Here is a 21,000-nt window from a genome sequence, read left to right as displayed (position 1 = left end):
TCATGGTTCTATGTAAGGCCTGTTTTGACATTTTTTTAGTAAGTGTTAGAAACTACACAAAACAGTCTTCAGGTCCCTAACTTGGCTGGTAGCATTAGTTATCTAGTCTCTTCCTTTATAGCACGAGAAAGAGAGAGAGAATTATTTTTGCTCTGGTAGATCTGATTTCTCTTCATGGTCTAGTGAGATTATTCCCTCTGCTCTGTTTTTCAACACAGGCTGCAAGTCCAGCTTGCACAGAGCTGGAGACTGTCATGCTGGATTGGCTAGGGAAGATGGTTAATTTGCCTGAAGAGTTTTTAGCTGGGAAGGATGGCAAAGGTGGAGGAGTCATTCAGGTAAGAGGGGACATGAAAAATGAATATGGATTGAGTTTGTGAAATCATGATTTTGTAAAGTCTTTATACTAGGACACTAATGAAGGATTTTTTTTTTTTTTTCTGCCACAAGGGTTCCTTTCATATTTCCAGAAGGACTGATGGTCTGTGAGAATGTCTAAAAGCAGGCAGGATCATTCATGAAAGTAATGCTTTTGGTTTTTAGAGTAGCTGATTTCTAAAACACTTCTCAGTGAAGAATTGTTAGTAGTTCAATTTAAAATTTGGGCTTAAAATTCAAATCAGAATTGTGTAGAATGGAGACTTTAACTTGTTACTCAGTGAACTGAACCCATACTTAGCAACTGTATGCAGCAATGTTTCATAGCTGAGGTTAGAAGTCTACCTTTTTAACGTTTAATTGTTTATTTCAGTTTCCACAGAACATGGGAGATAAACTTTGATAAATAGAAATAGCAGAATGTGGTAGAAAGTCTATTGATTTTTGCCAAAGAGGTTGAAATTACTTTTTCTTATATAAAAAGGGGAAATATCAGAATATTATAATAAAATGAAGAGCTACTTAAAATGTGAACTTAAGCAGTTCTATCAGTAGATAAAACAATTTTGAAACTACACTGCATATCCAAACTAGAAAAAAGTCCCCAGACTCTGATGTTGACTGGTGAATGAAACCTACAATGTCTGAACAGATAACCTGAATAATAATGAATATATTACCAATGGGCAATCTTGCATGCATAATAGCGCTCTATTGTTTGTTAGCCATGGTTACACTAGCACATGGTCATTCTGCAAATACAACTCTGGTTACAGCTATTTATCTAAAGTAGATTTCTTCTATGAAGAAGATCAAAATTTAAATAATTTTTCTGTGCTCCTATGATAATCTCTGGAGTCTGGTCATTGGAGGCCAGGGCACAGTCCATTTTATTCTAAGACAGGCATCTAATATACATCTGATTTAGATGCTAAAACTGGGGGCTTCTTTCTTTGATCTTAGCTGCAAATGCCTACAGTGTATTCCAATGAATTCTTCCCAACATCTTCCCAGGCAAGAATGAATTTAACCCAAAGGCTGTTGCTTTCTTAGACGCTTGCTCTGTTAGTTGCTTGCTCTGTTAGTATCCTTATCATTACAAATGCTAGGGAGGGCTTTATGTTCAAGAAATCAAACTTCTCTCATGCATCGTAGCAGAATCTATTTCGTACCAGTTAAAGCAAGTAATTATGCCTGATTGTTACCAGCAGGAAATATTGCCCCTCTGGGCTGACAGTGCTGGATTGCCCATAATTTTCATCAGAAACTGGTCATTTCCAGAATCAAAAGCGAGCTGTGTTCCAGCTTATGATGCAGTCATTTGGGCTGCAAATCTTCTTGTTTTGCCCTTGAAACAATAATGATCCAAGCTAGAGAGCGTGAGGCAAAGGCAACGTGAAAGTGCCAGTCATTCTGTTCCTAAATGCCAAGTAATTATTGTGCTATTGCGTTAAACTGAGCCTGTGAAAATTGCCTCTTAATTACATTTGAAAGTCTATGTCAATATGAAGCACTTTGTTGTTGTGTGCAGGATGACACTTCAAAATGGCAAAAGATAAAAGAAAATTTCAGTTTCAGAGCTCTGGTGGACATGAACTCAGCTCTTGCTGATATTTCCTCAACCTCTTGAGTCTGCTTGCCATGGCAACCTTTGTTTGCCTGTGGTAAAAGTAAAGGTATCATCATCCTTCACTTAATGCAGAATACAGCATTCAAGAGGAGAAAAAACAGCTTTCAAAAATAAGCGAGAAAGCAACTTTCTTCCTGAAGTTTGTATCCTGCTGTTCATTCTGGATATATTGCTGGAAAGTGTACCTACTTTGAATTTTTGAAGAGTTATCTTGCTCTGCAAAGAGAAAGTATTTTAGGGGTGAGACAAAAATATCTTTGGCCTGGTGAAGAACACTGCTGATTTATCTTACTTGTCAGTTAGCCAAGTAGTTCAAGAACCAAGGTAGTTTTTCCCTCAAAAATATTTAGCACGAGACTTTGGTGCCAAGTGTATAGAAGAGCATTGCAAACCAGGCTCTGCAAGCATTGTAAAAAGCTTCTGTGTAAAAAAGGTGACTCAGTATAAAAAAAGTGATTTATGGAAACTGAGACAAGGGGGAAAAGCCTGTATCTATCATGAGACATCCAAAAGCATTTCCAGGTGGCTGGATTCAGGTACGTTTAGGCTACATCCCAGCGGTATATCAGGAGGCAAAATTCAGCTGGGCAACAGACCCTTTTATTTTCATCCTTGTTTCTGTAAAAGGAAATTCATACAAGAACTGTTGTATACATTGTATATTGTATACATCTACACACCAGCACAGATAAAGAGCCAGGATATCTAGGTGCACTCCTTAGAAGGCTGAGGCTTCAGCCTAAGTAATTTTCCCACCCAGCCAGGTGATCAACAGAATAGTGGGAGCCTAAATTTCCAGATCTCAAATTAATGCCTTAAACTTTGTAATTTCTTACAGCCATTTTCTTTTATATATTAAAGCCCATTTTTGTAATATATGTATTCCATAAATGTCCTGGAAATACACTAAAATACACTAGTGTAAACAGTTATTTTATTTCAGCTATTTTGACTTTTTAGACAGAAAAAGTAGGATGATTTCTCCATGTTGTGATATTGTGAGTAGAGCTCTGTCCAGCTACAGACCATATACAGAATTCCATTAAATGAGGAGATTGCTAAATTATGTTTTCTGTAACTAAAAGATCAGATTTCCTTCACTCCTTGCCTCCTGGAAGGAGGAAGCTTTGGAAGCTTTACCTTACTTGACCAAAAGGAGTAATCGTATCCTAATTCCATACTGTATTTGTAATAATTCTCTCAGTTGCCATAATACTGTGTGCAGCAGCAGCAGCAGCTATAAAAAATGCACAAAAAAATGCAAAAAAGTGCAAAAAACTGCCTCCAGCTTGTGTTTATGCCCTCACTTTTCAAATCTCACGCTACCAAAAAGGCAGATTAAATATATTTAATCATTGACAATACATTCAGTGAATGTTTTGGGACTGTCTTTTTCACTGATTACTCCATTGATGAAGCTGTTGAATTTCAGCTGGATTGCATTCGTTCACTATTGAGATGTTGACATGTGTAGAAGACAGCTTGGTCTCATATGAATAGCTCAGCTAACTTCAGTATAGGAGAAAGTCTGAACTCACTATGATCATTCTCACATATGAAATCTGTCAGGTCAGTCTCACCTTCAGGGAAATAAAATCGCTTCCCAAATATTTAAACATTTGTTGTAATTTGTAAGTATACACAGGTTTTCAACAGAACAAGGAGAGAATTTTGGTACAGGACAAGAAACATCAAAATTAGTTTGTCAACACTGGGCATATTTCTGAGACACAGATATTAAAATAAGTGACTCTGTTCAGAGCACTGTTATGATTCATATGATGTTTGATCAACTTCAAAAGTACCTAAAAACTTCATCTTTCATGGAGACTTCCCAATACATTGAAATTTATAAGCATGTATTTACAAAGTGCTACTTACAGTTTAAAACAGTAGTTTATGGCATGTTTCAGGTGCATATCCTAGACAAAAACCGTATAAAGAATTCCCGGGAAGTTGCATTTACTGATGTGTAAATTTCACAGTATATCACTGATAAATTGATACAGAAAATTCTCATTTTGTTATCACAGAGTATACAAGACACATTTTAAACAGATGTTTTGGGAGTCAAAGTGCAGTTTAGAAATAGTGTGTCACACAAAACAGTATTTCATTTTTGTTGGTGATGAAGAAAACATACATAACTAATACTTTGAAGTGCAATTAGCTATGTTGAATCATAGCAGTTTTGGTTTCTTAGTGTTTTTTTCTCTTTTAGTCACAATAATTTACTTGTCCAAGGTAATTCTAATATGAAAGAAGGTGTGTAATTAGGCATGTTGCTTGATACAAGTGAGAGCTGTCATTCAGCTTGTATCTCACTTGTGATGGAACTTAAATGTGAAGAAATCCAGATTAACAGAAATCAGCCATTACTCTGACACTGGGTCAGAGCAGATGGATGCCTGGTTTGAGAGTCTTTTCACGTACATTTAAGTCTGTGAGTGCAGCTTTCTATCACTTGGTTGCAAGGCTGTTGCCTAAACTGAACAAGCATAGAGATTTAAGAGAATAGGCAGAGGCATTGGGAAGGAGAAGACCAAGATCAGAGATTCCTCCCTTGCTCAGACATATTTTTAAAAAACATGAGATTGCACTGTTTTTTATCTGCATTTTCTGTTAACTACTTCACAGATTGATGCAGAATGAATGTCACTTTTCTTCTTCTGCAATGTTTCCATTTTGAATCTGCACTCTGTTTATCCCACAGGGAAGTGCAAGTGAAGCCACCTTGATTGCACTGCTTGCTGCAAGAACAAAGACTATCAGACAGGTGCAGTCAGAGAAGCCTGAGCTAACAGAAGCAGAGATCATGGGTAGGCTGGTGGCTTATGCTTCTGATCAGGTGAGTACTTCTCATTAACATGGAAACACACTGTCTATACTTAACAATTTCAGCCTTGTGAATAGGCAGGTGAATTTAGTATGAACTCTTTGCGTTGGCGACTATTTGATTTTGGTTGTTTAAATCTTACTGTACATAAATGTGTTCCACAGGGGTCTGTATTGGGATCAGTGTTTAACATCTTCATTAATGACATAGACAAAGGGATTGAGTGTACCTTCAGCAAATTTGGAGATGCCACTGAGCTGAGTGGTGCAATGGATACACCTGAGGATGGGATGCCATCAAGAGGGACCTGGACAAACTTGAAAATTGCTCCATGGGAATCTCACGAGGTTTAACAAGATCAAGTACAAGGTGCTCCACCTGGTTCTCAGCAACCCTCAGTACCAGCACAGGCTGGGAGATGAACAGATCGAGAGCAGCCCTGCCCAGAAGGACTTGCGGCTGCTGGTGAATGAGAGGCTGGACATGAGCTGGTAAAGTGTGCTTACAGTCCAGAAAGCCAAATGTGTCCTGGGCTGCATCCAAAGCAGTGTGGCCAGCAGGGCAAGAGGAGGGGTTCTTCCCCTCTCTTCTGCTCTGGTGAGACCTCACCTTCAGTGCTGCATCCAGCTCTGGGGTCCCCAGTACAGGGAGACAAGTACAGAGGATGGACATCAAGATGATCAGAAGAATGAAGCATCTCTTCTATGAGAAATGGCTGAGAGAATTAGGATTTTTCAGCTTGGAGAAGATAAGGCTTTGGGGTGACATAATTATGACTTAAAGCAGTCTGTAAGAAAGACATGGGGGGACTTTTTACAAGAGCATGTAATGACAGGACAAGAGGGAAAGATTTTAAACTGTGAGTAGGGTGATTATAGTAAAGAAATTCTTAACACTGGGGGTGGTGAAGCACTGGAATAGGTTGTCCATAGAAGTTGTGGATGGTCTACCTCTGAAGGAGTTCAAGGCCAGGATGTATGGATGTTCAAGGATGTATGGGGTTCTGCACAACCTGGTCTAGTGGAAGATGTCCCTGCCCATGAAAGTGGCATTTGCACTAGTTGATCTGTAATGTTCCTTCCAGCCCAGGCCATTCTATGATTCTGTGATAAGTGAACTGGAATGTCATGTGCACTATAATATAAAGGATAAATATCCAGATGTCAGTGATAAAAATCTTTATAAACAGCTTGTTTGAAGTAAATAAGGTAATTAAGTAAGGTATTAATTTCAGGTATGTTTAGTAAGTCTGTTGTTGCATCCAGTCTTCTGTGTCCATCTGTGCAAGCACATGTGAAACAAACACACATACATCCTCCCCCTATATATGCATGCATGGGTACAGATGCATGTATGCAGAAAAGCCTAATGCATGAATATAAAGCAAATTGGTCACAGTACTTGAAGAAGCCAACACTTTTTTTTAAAATAAAACCTTAAAGAAATCTATCTGCCAATCCAACTAAGAAGTCTTGTAAGGAAAGAGAAAACATAATCCTTGATTTCTGACTGTGAGTGATATTTAGCAGACTGAGTTACACTAAATTCTCAATGGGCTATGACTATGAGAGGCTTTTAATGTTAATGAAAACAAATTCTGCTCATGTGAGTTCTGCTGCTGCTATGTTTCTGATGCAGTAATCTTACTGAAGGGCCATGCAATGTTGTTTCTCTTAATATGTGCAACATTTTCTTACCTACATGGCAATGAGACAGAAAAAAAACCCTCAGTACTTAATGTTTATTTTAAAGTAATATCTGATGTGCAGAGTAGAATGGCCAGGTTTCAGCCTTACTTTGATTTACTACTAAGTGTATGTTAGATAGCACTGTAGAAGGAGTTAACACTAGACTTTCTCTTTTCTGGTGGGAAGAGGGATTACACTTGCATGGTGAGAAGACTCAGGACAAGAAAAGATAACTGCTTTCAGGAGTCACAAAGGATATTTGTGCTTTTTTTGTTTTTTCTTGGGCATCCTAAGGTCAGCATTGTGCAGACCACCAGTCCCAGAGCTCTGACTGACCCAGTGATGCACAAAACTTTTTACTTGTTTTGACTTTTTTGTTCCGTATAAGAGGCTGACCTGAAATGAGGACTGACAGGCCTTCCTGCCTACTGAAGGTCAGAGGATATTATGTTCACAGAAGGATTTGCCTCAAGATACTGCTGACCTTTCCAAGCAGATTGTTGCCGAGCTCACTGTTCCTTCTGTGTTAAGAACAGACCTGTGTGACTCACAGGCAATAATCCACAAAAGAAAGTTTAATGTAAGCCATTCTGTGGGAGGGAAAACCACTCACTGATAGAGCCCAACAATGCCAGAATGTGTTTGGAAAAGAATCTTGCTACAATTTTTGAGTCTTGATGAAGAAATTTAGGGGTTCTGACTGACTAACAACCTCAGTGTATTATTGTAGTTATTATTGCAATTATTTGCAATAATAATATTATTGCAATTATTTGCTTATTTGCAATTCTAATATAAATAAGTTCTAAAATACATTTTTCCATTGTACACTTGAATGAAGTATCATACTGCTATGCCACACACTTTTTATTCCACTTAAAAAGTTGTATTTCAAGTCTAGGCTTCCAAATTTTCTCAAGCTGATGCCTAAGTAGTTACCAAGGCACAATAACAATCGGCACTACTGAGATACAAATTAATGGTTCATCTGTCTTTAAAACATGTCATTCCAGGGATATGTTAAGCTGAAATGCAAAAGCTTCATCTAGTCTAGTTTAACAAAATTCTGGATTGTTATTTTTGTGATTATATGCTAAATTAAAATAGAATTAATAAGCATATAGGCACTGGCAAGAACTAAAAAGGAGATTGTGAATGAGAATAGTTGTGATATGAAAAGGTGCGGGATTTTCCTCTTCCATATTAATGATGACTAATTTAACTATAGAAGGAAAAATAGCTTTTCCATTTGTTTTAATCGTGCTTTAAAGCAGATTATTTTGTGGCTAATGGCTTTTCATTGTCGATGGAGTTTTTATTCCTATTATTATTCTATTGTACTTCACAAATTTATAAGATGTAAATAAAATAGCATATTGGGAATGATCCTTACTTGCCTAAAAAAGTGAATGAGTCAAACCACAATTTAGTCAGTATGTAATCAGAAAAAACATGGTCATGTAAGAAAATATCTGTCTGTACCATACTGTGACATGTATAATTTTAGAATTCTAAAAAGGTGTACACCATAAAAATATGCTAGCAAGCACCTGAATCATTATCAGACAAGATGATTGTCTGCACATCTTTTAATTGACCTAGAGCCAAATCCTGAAGCTCTACATCAATCATACTATGTAAATAAAGCTCTTACTAAGGTTGAGGACCTCTTTTTTGATGTGATCATGGCAATGGTCTCAAGGATATTCAGGGTTGCTATTAATTTATTGTATGATATATATGTGTCCATCTACCTATAGGAAAGGTGGAGAAGTATGTATCTATTGCATACCATCAACAGTCCCAGGATCCTGAGTATGGCTTTACTTGAAAGGACTTACTTTTTTAGTTTGTAAATTCAAATAAACTTCTTACATTCCAGTAAAAGGTGTTGGTCTTAAAACTTGCCCATTTCCTTGTAGGCTCATTCATCTGTGGAAAGGGCTGCACTAATTGGTGCTGTGAAGATTAAAAATGTTCCTTCAGATGACACATTTAGTGTTTGTGGTTCAGCCCTGAAGAAAGTTCTGGATGAAGACAAAGCTGCTGGTCTTATACCATTCTTTGTGAGTACTGGATTTTAACACATCCATGGATTTAATGATTCTGATAAGATACTTTTTACATTAATAGATGATCTCATCCTTAACAGAGGCACTGATAGGCAGCTTGGAGAGGTTCCATGAGTGTTCTTCACATGCCTTTTTGTGCAGGAGGAGAAAATAATTGGAGCAGCTGGTTGCACTTCGCAGCAAAATGATGCTTGGGGTCAATTTTGTAGTTGCATGTAGACCTACAGTATTATGATCTAGTTCCTGAATTCTGAACTGTTTACCTTTATTTTTCATGTTTCAACTAAGAAATAAAAAAAGTTTAAAGGCAATGAAATAAATGATGCTATCTCAAGCTCGAGTGTCTTCAAGAAACAGTAGTTTCCCCTTGATACTTTAGCAAAGAAATGAACGTCAATAATATACCTGAAAAATCATTGAGGTCAGACATTGTCAGTCAGGTACTTGTGAGTATGTAACTAATCTCTAACAAGTGAGCTATAGGGAATGCAGCTGTGAAAACTTTAGGTGTCACCATTTTTTGCATCTGTCCATGTTTTTTTCACAGAGATTCCTGCTTCCATAGCAGGACAGATGAGGCAAATACAGTCATGTCTCAGTAGCTTAAGCTCATAATCCCCCAAGTTTTGGCACAGAGCATTGTTAGATTAGATAAAATTCTAAAGTTTGGTTCTACCACGATAAGTACCTGATTAAAAAGAAAAATTGCTTATTCATCAGATCTGATCCTCCTGCCAGTTCAGAATACTATGTTATTACTTTAAGTTAAAACAAGATTTTGCCATTTGTTTTTTTTCCCATTGAAGTAAATAACTTCTGTTGTGGTTTTGTCCATCACCAACAAAATTCTTTGCTTATTTCCAAGCATTATGCTCTACTAAACTTGATATAGACCACAGGCTGTATAGATCTATTAAGGCATATAACATGCTACAGAGAATATGTTTTTACTAGCCTCCACTGAAGAAAAAATCCTCACACAACTAATTTAGAAACTGAGAACTTCAGAAATGGGATTTTTTAAGAGATTAAAAATAGGTCACTTTTTTTCACAGAAAAGTAATGTCTGACAATGGTTGTTTCTTTACTTTCATGCTGTAACATTTTGAAAAGGGATAAAGTGACTTAAATTTCTATGGACTGTTTCCAGAAGAATTAGAAGATTAAACTTGCTTATTGTCATGGATTAGTGCCAAATGGGACAAAGGAGCTTAAATTTCACCAAGCTCTTTTGAAAATATAATCTTTTTACTTTTCTTGTTATTAACCTTTAGAGAATGTTCTTATGTAATATGAGGATGAATAGAATGAGAAGTGGGTTTCATATGTCCAGAATCCTGCTAATTTCTAGGATGACCAGAACTTGCCAGTCCTTAGGATGACCAAGCACATCCTGTCAATTGCTTTACTATATAACAAGATTCTGACTGAGGAAAAAGCATCTCTAGCGATTCCAAAAAGAACTTTTTTATTGTGGGATGCACCTATTGAGGTGAAAAACATGCCGCAAGGCATGTTCTGTTTCTCTGTGTTATGATCCCAGCTTATAATACCTTACATGGGATTCTGTTTCTGTATCTCACTGTTAATTTTAAATAATTACAAGTACAGCAGGATATTACATCTTCATGCGGTAACTATAAAATTAGTGTCTTTTTTCCTCAGCCTTTGTCCATTAGCAAAAAAATGCAACTTGCCCCTCATAAATATTCATGCCTTACTAATTTTTCTATGCATAGCAAGAGAAAAAAAATTAATTTATGTATTCAGTGACGCCTTTACAAAGGGTGATTTCACTGCTGTTTTTCTTGCTCTGTTTGTTTAGCTGTGCAAAACAGGCTTTCAAAGACAGGAGAAGCTCTGCCTGAGTTAATACAGCCTGTATCAAGTCTTCCATTTATTTGTATACATAAAATATGTCAGCTTAGGGTAAACTAGATCTCATTATTGTTATGGTTTGCCTCTTAACTCAAAATGTGTGTTAATTCTCTGTCATGCTAAGCAGCAGTCCATGCACTGTATTAGTACTCCCTTTTCTGGTTTGCAGATTTCAAAAGCCTTTCCATTTCTTTGTTCTTGAGTAATTCGGTGCTGTTGTATTTTGTTCTGGCAACAAAGATATGCACATTGCCAAGGAAACACCTTACACCACTTGGTTCCTTGTCTCCCTGTATTCACTGATCCTTCATTAAGGACAGTGATTCAACATCAAAGCAACAAGTTTGATGGAAGAAATTCTGCCTGAAGAGACTTGTGACAGCAGACATCATTCTAGATGTCCTTGCATCCAAGCTGCTACAATCTCCCTTAGAAGCAAGAAAAGGTTTTGTAAGGTATTAAAAAGAAAATACAATTAAATTGCAATGCCTTATAGGCATGTTTCTCCTTTTAATGAATAAATGAAGAATCATGATACTGAACTTGATAGCAGTGCTTTCCCTGTAGAGGTGAATGGTGGGTGAATCAGGGTCAGGTTTGCTTGATATGAAACAGGTTCTGTCATTACAGCAATATGTTAATTAAAGGTTTGCTTTTCATGCACATAGGATTTGGCAGTCAGCCTTTTTTGGGGAGAGGCACTGTCTATAAAAGGAATCTTTGCATTCCTACCCACTGTCAATGTCTTGTAGCACTAGTAATGTGTAATGTAATTTTGTTCAGTAAAAGCTGTTACCACTAGCATACACAGATCTCTACTTTTGTTTTCTTTCTTTCATTTCTGAGTTCATACTTGTGTTAATTCAGCTCTTTCAAAATAATTTTGCAGAAATTGAAACAGAGATATTTTCATATGGTAGGGCAAGCAGACTGTGCAAATAAAGTACTTAACTATGTCAGGTGTTGGGGCACTAAAGTTGCTACAATCTACTGAGGAGCCATTTCCCAGCACAAATGATGTGCAGCCCTTCACCTGGCTCTGAACTAAGGGGGAGCTTTAAAACTTGTACTGAAATCATGTCAATTTCATTAACACACAATGGTGGTTAAGCCTGTGTGTAAATGCCTCTCTCAGTTGGGCCCTGAGCTCCCAGCTTGAGACAGGCCTCTGTGTTGGCAGAATGTTGTCTAGGATGCTCAAAAGTGAGGACCACTAAGTTAAGCACTTCTAAATTCAGATAGAGTGTCCACTGCATTCAAGCCTAGCTCACCTAAATGTATATAGGTGGCCTGTGAGTTTTTTGCTGTCTTTCGTAAGTCAGCATTGACAGATTGCAGCTGGCATATACAATGCACAATATACTTCAACAACCTCAACTAGTATAAAGCTGCTACAACACAATTGCCTGCTGCCCAGCATGAAGTCTCTCTGATTCTAAATGTAATGACTCTTCTGAATGTGATCCACAGGATATTAAGCGGTTGTTTTTTTTTTATCCAGACTTACTGAGGAAAGAATAAATCAGAATCAGACTGACAGAGGTACCATCTTTTCAGTAGAACACTTAGATCCTGGCTACAGATTTCCATTTGGAAGAAGCATTCTTGAGATATACAGAGATGTCTAGGGTGATGTTTCTTAACCCACAGTTTGTGAATGATTGCTGTTCTGTGAAATACTGAATGGTGGTTTAGAGAACCATTGCAGTTTTCTTCAGGCCACAGACATTCTTGTGAGTACAAGCTGGCAAAAACTGAATAGGAGAAAATAAAAACAGTATGCAAACTTTGAAAGTTCTGCCTCAGTTTAGTTATTTGCAAATGAAAAACTTTATGGTGGAACACATCTTTTTCAAAAGCTGTAGGAGGTCTTCCAGTTGAAAAGATTGAGAGTAATTGCTCTCAGGAATCATAAAGATTCATATATGTTTCCCAACATAGCTCTCCATTTCAGGAAAGTAATACATGAGATGACTGAGTTAAGCATTTTAGCTGCTTTGTATTCAGAGCCAAGGGCTGAGTCAAATTTGAAGTACACAACCTGAAAAGGAAAAGGCCTGCAGGCTATATGGAGCCATCAGTCCCATTTCTGTGATGCAGTCTGTCCCCTGCCCTTTGCACAAATGTGATTTTTCTGGTGTTACACAGGCTACAAATTGAGTTAGATTCATTCTGTAGTACTGAGGCGGGGTAATGGCAGTCCTGACAAGAGCAGACACTGTCACTCTAAGTGGTTTCTGACAATTAAAGCAAGTAGCTTTGAGGCTTAGACACCTGCAGAGAGGAAAACAAAATTGTTTTAGAAATTGAGGTATGCTTTACAGAATAAGCAATTATTTAAACAACAAAGCACATGTTTGAACTCATATAATCTCTCAATGAAAAAACATACTCCTTATCCTGATTAGGAGAATACCGTAACTGCAGTACAAAACTCATAACACTAATGTGTAACTTTTTGTTGTGAAATTTCCATCATTATTTTAATTGCTAACCAAAGCAATTTCACTCAAATGTTGTTAGAAAATTCATACCATATTACCATAAAATATATGTGTAAAAGGAGAGTTAAGTCTATAGTATGCTCTTTTTATTTATTTCCCACTCCAATGGGTTAACCCTATTCTTTATGCATATAGAAAAACAGGCATTTTCATCATAGTACTCTCCATTGTGATAAATACATTTTCACTTCATACACACGTGCCTTCTTAGGAAAAACAGAGACCAACTTTTTTCCTTGTATTTAGAAGAACACCCTGCAAGCTTTTCAAAGCAGACTCTCTCAGAGTGTGATTAATCTTCCAGAGAACTCTTAAACATACCTCAAGGCACTTCAATTTTCTGTCCTCCTATATTCTCAGGAATATAGGAGGGCCCAGTATAAAGATTAGATTATCTTGAAGGAAAAATATGTTAGGTCATGATTTTACTAACTATATACATACAATGTGCTTCTCATTTTCAGAACTGTATTTGTTTCAAACTCCAGTTCTTAGTGGCTTAATATAGAAAAATACTGAACTGTTCCTTTTTTATTTTAATAATGACTTTTTTCAAGTTTTGCTGTGACAGAATGTTTGTTTCTTGAGAAGTCTAGTGGATAGACATGAATAATTTAGGTTTTCCTTTGTCTTCTTACTGGTCTCATCATGAATTTGCTAAGGGACATGGGCACACATACACACAGAAAAATGTGGCTAGTTCCAGATATATAGGGAAAAACTGTAGGAACAAAATATGTTGCACTGACAGTGTACTTAGCAGAAAAGGTAACTAAAATATAATAAAATACTAAAATAAAATAAGCAAAATTCTGGGTTTGGCATTTTTATAATCATCTCCTAGCTATACTGTAGTTTATGTATGACCTTGGATAAATTATCTAATTCTTTTGTACTTCAGTACTCCGACTAGAATACAGCATACTTTATTTCTCTATTTAAACTATAAAGTGTCTTTTGTTATGTAAAAATCTAATAAAAACCAAAAACCATACTCGGCCTTTATTAGTACTTTCAGAAATAAGACAGCGTATTTGAAACATAAGTGTAGCAATGAAAAATAAAATAATTTCAGTTTATATGCCTTTGGTAGTTGAGATTTTTATTAAAATTCTACCTGCATATTCCAAATAAATTACAGTAGCTCATTTTCACCTATTTTTATTCTCTTTCTACTGTGAAACTCCAGTATTTATGTTACCTCTGTTTTTAGCCCACTGGTCACACAGGAGGATACATTAAATGAGACATGAATAGAATGAAGGAAGAACTGTTCCGATGTCTTAGGATGAATCTGGGACAAGTTTATCTGTGAAAGTCTTGCAAGCCAAATAGTGAACATATGCTACTAGTGAACAGGTTCCAGGTTGCATATTCCTTGAGCATAAACTGGTTACAAATCTCTGTTGCAGAGCTATGGCTGTGAGCAAGACAGCAACATTTGTCAATCTATTCTGTCAACAATAATTCCAGCACCTTTGAGTTGTTCAAGTTCAGAATTTGCTTCTTTACCATGAACTGCAAATGATTTTGATGGGATTTTCATATGTTAGGGTAGTGTTGAGCCACACAATAAGTATGTGGAACATATAGAAAATACATAAAATACAGCATTAGCACAACACTGTGCCTATACTACAGTACTTACCACTCAATTTTATATAAACATTTTATTTTATGCATCTGCTTCAATGGACTGTTATGGGAGCTTTAAAAAAAACCTACCCACAGTCTTAAAAGTTCCACTAAGGATAGGTAATGACTAACATATTTTTTTTTTGTTCTGTAATATCTATTCTTTTTGGTATTTTTCTATGCTGTAACCCTTTATTTTTCTTTTTTTTTGTTATTGGCTCTGCAGTTCTGTGCAACACTGGGAACCACCCCTTGCTGCTCCTTTGACAAGCTGTTAGAGCTGGGTCCTATTTGTAAGTCTTTGCTGCTTCTTTCTAAAATTGCAAATACCAGTTTAAACCATGCTGAGTCATTTCCAGGACATGCAGTGTCAGTGTCCAAATACAATAAAGCTACTTATAGATGAAACCATCAATTATAGTTTTATTTCTAATATTAGGTCAAGCAGCAAATGTGCTTTCTCAGGCTGTTAAAAGAGTTAGAGGACATTGCCTTAAGGCTTCTTTTCTGGGGAGTGTGGTGGTGGGGAGGACACATTATTTTGGAATACTGTCAGATAAGAATTACTGTAAATGCCTTGGTTTGTAACACACTTCTTCAAGCTCTTCTGCCTGCAAGGGCATCAAGAGCAATGCTGAATATCAGAAGAGCTGAACTCTTAATTCTGCTCTGCACCAAGTGTTTTGTTTCCGTCTTGTTCTAACAACTATAAAAGGCAGGGAAATATCCACCAAAAATCCCCATCTGTTCTTAATCCTTACTCTCTCCTTCCCAATTTCCTTCTTCTTTCAAGAAAATAGGACAAATTCCAGTGTGTTTAATACAGTGATCGAGTCATGGACTCTTCATAGGTATTTCTTTCTGTGTTATGGTTTATTGTGTCTAGCTTTGATCTGCAGCAGGACTTGGTCAAATCATGTTTGCTGGCTGATGAAAATGCTACCAAAGCACACAATATCTCTTCAAGTGTATATTTAGAACAGGAAATCCATAGCTGTAAGCAGCTAGAATCAACTTCAAAGAAACACAGCTTGATTTGAAGTCCTGTTAATTTATTCAGGCGGGGTTGTAAACTTTGGGGCTTGTATGGTGGTCATTTGCTCTATGAGATTTCCTGCCTTTCAGCACAAACCCCAGAGACTCGGTTTCTCCTAATCCTTCTTTTTAAACAGTTTCCTAATAGCCTGTTTAGCAGCTACAGATTATTTTGCTGTTTGTATTATTCTTCTAGACCTATTAAAATAGTCACACCAATACATTTAGTGTAGCAAGTAATCATGTGTTTCACTTGAATGATTCCCTGCTTGTGCAGCAGAGCCCAGCAGAAGGATGGCATACCAGTGAAGTCAGAAGTCTCATGCTAACTTTTTTGCTTCATTTTTTTACTTACCATACATGAGGAGCAGTCCTATGATATAAAAGCAGCCTCTCAAACCAAGTATATTTAAAAATAGATAATCAGTTAAACTTTCAATATACGTTCAAATAAACCTAAGTTGTGGATGTTGTGAATAATATTGTATTAGTTTTCCCAGACGTTAATGCAAAAAGAAAATTTAGTTCACAACAATGCACATTTCAGCATGAACTTGGTGCCCAACTGCAGATCTCAGTGGATATACCTCTGTAAGTGGAAATAACTACCAGAATTATTTGGTGGCCAGTGTAAAGATGTAATGTGGGCTTCAGCCGTTAACTGATAGACCATAATTGTTACTGAGTGCATTAAAACAGTGCATAGACGGTGAATACTTTATTACAGAATATACATGAGCTGCTCATATGCCAAAATATTTCTGCAGAAATCATTCAGTGACTAATCAAAAGTAGCACTTCCTTAGAATTTCAGTGCTTGCTTTTCCATGTGTCTCTATTCTTGAAATAAATAGTTTGCTGCACATAGTTCAAAAGCCTGTGCATGCACATTTATAAATATGTAAAAAGTACTGTTTAGAAAAGTGTTTGTGATTCATCAGTTAGAAGTGGAGAGCAGAGCTCATCTTCTATCTCCTCCTGCTGAAGTAGTTTTATTACCATAGAAATGATAGCTAAATCTGTAGATACATTTTTTTTAAAGTGTATTTTATAATGGTTCTTAAATTAAAACCACAAAATAATTTATGTTGCTTAATTTTATTAAGATAAACCTAGAGATTATGACCCTTTTGGGTCCTTTCCAATACAGGATATTCTATGGTTCTGTAACTTTTTTCCAGTAGAAGTGGGAAGGAAAAATAATATGTTATATATACATTTTATAAATTAATGAAAACCCAGATGGTGGAAACATTTAATCTCTTAATTTAATTTTAAATTGGGAAAATAAAAACATCAAAGAGAAATCTCTCAGGCACTTGGTTTCATGCAAAATAATTGGGCTTTTAAATCTGCTGTTTAATTTATTTCTGTCAATTATTTTTTTAGGTAATAAGGAAAATATCTGGATGCATATTGATGCAGCCTATGCGGGAAGTGCTTTCATCTGCCCTGAATTCAGGCATCTTTTAAATGGAGTGGAGGTGAATGAGTGTTTTTTCTCCATCAGCCTGCTGAAACCTTGCTCTTTTGTAGAATTTGTGTGTTTCTTACGCACCCAAGATTAATGGCTCTTCCAGAATCTCTGAGTAAGCTGCACCTCAGTTTGCACTACAAATCCCTGCACATTCTATTACATTATTTAAATTTTAAATGGTTTATACTGGGAGTATGCGAGTACCCCTCTATAAGAAGTTTGTTATTCAGAATAACAAGTAGTACTGAATCAACAAATAGAAAAGAGGAACTGTTTGCCAAATATCGCTAAAGACATATTTGTAACATCCTAATTCTACATTACACAGAAAAAGATAGAAAAAAATAACTTTGACAGATTAATGAGCTCATTTTGTCTGGTTTTCTTCTTACATCCTGAAAGTCATATAGTATAGAGCCAGTAGCTGTATCTGAAACAGACAGGGTTTAATAACCAAGAGACCTAAATTAAATATTCGCCCAACAGCACTGCTGTTCCTTTTCCCCCGCCTTGCTGAACTACTTGGCATTCAGTTGCTTAGATAAGAATACTTCAATTTCCTGCTGCTCCCCTCAGTCAGATAAGTCCTTGTCTTCCATGTCAGTGGAGAAAATATTACTGTTTGGTAAAGCCAGAAGTTTAAACACAGGACTGATAGGCAGTGACTAATGAAGACGAGGAGGGAAAACCCCCTCACAAATAAAGCATTTCTTTCTGTCTCTTTTTTATCAGCAAATGAAGCTTGTTGTAATTTCCTGTGGGGGAGTATTTTTTAAATTATTGTTATTGGTTCCTGAAGGAAATGAAACAGCATCCCTTGTCTGGGCCAGAATTTATCATAAGAGTAAATATTTAATAACCATGAATAGGTTTCCTACCTTACATAGTGCAGGGAGATAGCTAGATAGATGTATAGATAGGTAGAGAGACAGACAGATCATCTCTTATTAGAGCAATTGTTAATGGTTTACAGGTGACAGGGAAGGTTATGAGAAGCAAATGAGAACAGAAGAGTGCTATATGGAGTAGTCAGACCTTGGTGCTGCCAGGTCCCCATCCCCAGCTTTTTAAGGCTGGTGACTTCTGCCTTTGTTAAAACAGAAAATATGGATGAAACCTTTCCAAAATGGTGTCCATCTTACCCATCTGGGTTTCTTCTGATGCCCCACCTAAATATATCAAGTAAACAAGGCCTGGCACATGGTGTATAAATATGTATTTATTGCAAGTGCTTACTTTTTGGTGGCTTTTCTTTTGATTTAGATGAAGCAATGCAAAAATAAAATTTCCTCATCAGTTGTGATTTTTTGAAGGAATATGATGTGCAGATTCTGAATTACATACAGAATTTCTTGCTATATATTAATTTTTTATGTTTTAGTTTAGTATTATTGGAAGTAGAAAGCCTAGGGAATAGGATTTTTATTGGAAAATGTGATTATGAACCCCAGTGAATGTTTCTGAGTATGCAGATTAATTTATTTATTTAAGATCACAGTAAGATACACACTTTTCCATAGCATACATATTAAGAAAGTATAATTGTAAACAAATGCTCAAAATGTTGATAGTACCACTAGCCTAACTGCATACCTAACATGAATTCCACTCCCAAAATGAATGAAGATTTAACTACAACAGTTACTAAATAAAGTTACATCAATATGAACATTATAAAGATCTAATTCAGGAACTGATTCATAGATACACAGACAATTTGACAAAGTCATATCATCAGCACATGGATCCTTTTCTCTTTCATAATTCTGTTTTTATTTATCCATTCTCAGTTTGCAGATTCATTTAACTTTAATCCTCACAAATGGCTGCTAGTGAATTTTGACTGCTCTGCAATGTGGTAAGTAGTACATTACAGGGAAACATTACAAGAGACAAAAGTGAGGTTATATTAGTCTTCCTTTCAAGCAGTAGACTTTTTTTATATTTCTCAACTGAAATGAGGAGAACTGCATAACTTTAAATCTTATAAATTATTTACAGATTCAGACTTTCATTCAATCCAAGTTTCAAAAACGTGAAATTTCAAAATAGGCCCAAGCTCTGTATTATGTTCCAAAACTTACTTTAAAAATATTGGTGAATGCTAAATTATTATTTTTTTAATTCCTTTTCCATAACATTTTCTTGGTTTGATTCTTTTAAAAGCCTTTCTAAAAATGTTTAAGGTTTGGATGATGAAAAGCAGCTGATTTCAAAAAGGCCTATTTATGTAATTTTGTACTGACTTTCAGTTTTCCCAGATGATGACATCAGAGACATTTGGATATTAAATGATGCCAAAATAGAAATTCATAGACAGACTTCCAAACAAAGCGAAGTGTCATGGCAGTAATAATAGCATGGCTTTGTTAAGAACATTCCCAAACTAAATGATTACCAGCATCACAATTAATGGTACTTATTAGCAAAACATCTATTCAACAAATGCAGGCTATTTATCAAAATAAATGAAAACATTAATTTCAGTTATAATAGAACAAAATTTGCAAAAGCGAAAAAAAAGAAGACTCCAAAACATCATCCAGAAATAGATCACCTTATTTAAGAGGAATAAATGTAAGACAGTGATCACTCAGTTGCTTTTGGTTAACCTTTGTCTATTTTTAATTTCCCTGGCAAAGTAGACTTTTCAGGTAATATATTATGGTTTTTATTTTAGTATTTCAGCTGATGTAGGCATTTTAAATCTTCCAACATACTGTGTTTTTTTCTTTTCCTTAGGGTGGTTGGCTTACATTTTGACCCTAATTTATCAGTAGCAGCAGCACCCCATAACATAGTGTGTCTCTGTGTGTAAAGAAATAGAAAGATGATGAAACAGACTCCTTCACTAGTTCCTCCCATCTTTTTCTCATTACTCAAAGACATTGTTAGAAGCTTGCAAATTAGACAATACACTATCATTCTCTTCAGTGTTTGTAGAACAATTAGGAACCACAGTCGAGTCCCTAATAGTTTAGTTTCTCATTAATTCTGATTTCCCTGAAAATCCTGTGGAACTATGTTAAAAGTCTTTTACCTGGCTTTTCAGTAAAACAAGTTATATACAACCACACTGTGAGTTCCCATCTCAGGTGATTTTAGGTTATTCATAGTAAAACTCAGATTTTAAACTTAGAAAAATATTTTTTCTGGATTTTGTTTAATGTTGGGTTGTTTTGTTTTGTTTAGATAAGCTATTGCTTAAAATGCTTGTTTTCATAGACAGGAAGATTCCAGTACAAGGACTCTGAAGAGACCTCATAATGTCTCCTTACTCAAAGAAAAAATTTCACAACTATAGCCACTCGGGCATCAATTCAGCTAGGCATTTATGTATAGGGGTTATTCACATAATACAGAATAAATGTACACTTAAACTCTTCGATTTGAAGCCAAGTCCATTTTCCAGCTAATTCTAAAGCCCACATCCAAAATTCATCTGTTTTACCAAAGGTAACACTCCCTGAGAAGGTGAAAAGTAATAATAAACGATGAAGGATGGTAAAAATAAGTAACTGTGTAGGATAAGTAGTCCTCTTAAGATCCATGAAAATTATTAAATATTGTAATATTATATATATTATAATTATATAATATATAATATATATTAATTTACATTATATATTCATAATTTATTAAGATATAGTAGATATAATATATGCTATATATATTACACATTATATATTAACATATATTATATATTAAGTATTATAATTATGTATATTATTAAGATCTATGATAATATTGAAAGAGTTCAGTAAACACTGAACACCATTTCAGAACCAAAGTAATCTGATGGGCAAACTTCGAAATAACCCTGACTCCTCAGCACTTTCCCCAGTAAACATTTGAATTTCTTTTCAC

The 21,000-nt window shown here is 35.8% G+C and overlaps 2 protein-coding genes across 9 annotated transcripts in view; one reads left to right on the top strand and one right to left on the bottom strand.

Annotated features, from left to right (window-relative positions):
- The window catches only part of CDH18 (cadherin 18), a 1,344,136-nt gene that overhangs the window by 594,535 nt on the left and 728,601 nt on the right, over nucleotides 1-21,000 (bottom strand). The window lies entirely within an intron of this gene.
- Nucleotides 1-21,000, top strand: part of DDC (dopa decarboxylase) — a 73,401-nt gene that overhangs the window by 29,734 nt on the left and 22,667 nt on the right. For 2 of the 3 annotated variants that reach the window (XM_015653303.2, XM_015653309.2), the window contains exons 4-9: nucleotides 219-338; nucleotides 4,722-4,856; nucleotides 8,455-8,598; nucleotides 14,848-14,914; nucleotides 17,046-17,140; nucleotides 18,924-18,991. In XM_015653303.2, coding sequence (XP_015508789.1) covers nucleotides 219-338; nucleotides 4,722-4,856; nucleotides 8,455-8,598; nucleotides 14,848-14,914; nucleotides 17,046-17,140; nucleotides 18,924-18,991 — 629 coding nt within the window. Of the gene's footprint in view, nucleotides 1-218; nucleotides 339-4,721; nucleotides 4,857-8,454; nucleotides 8,599-14,847; nucleotides 14,915-17,045; nucleotides 17,141-18,923; nucleotides 18,996-21,000 lie in introns of those variants that run through there. The other variant, XM_033512142.1, reaches the window with a different exon arrangement.

This window comes from Parus major, chromosome 2, assembly GCF_001522545.3.
Source record: "Parus major isolate Abel chromosome 2, Parus_major1.1, whole genome shotgun sequence".
Taxonomy (NCBI): domain Eukaryota; kingdom Metazoa; phylum Chordata; class Aves; order Passeriformes; family Paridae; genus Parus; species Parus major.
The sequence above is the reverse complement of the archived record's forward strand: the minus strand, read 5'-3'. Positions and strand labels throughout refer to the sequence as shown.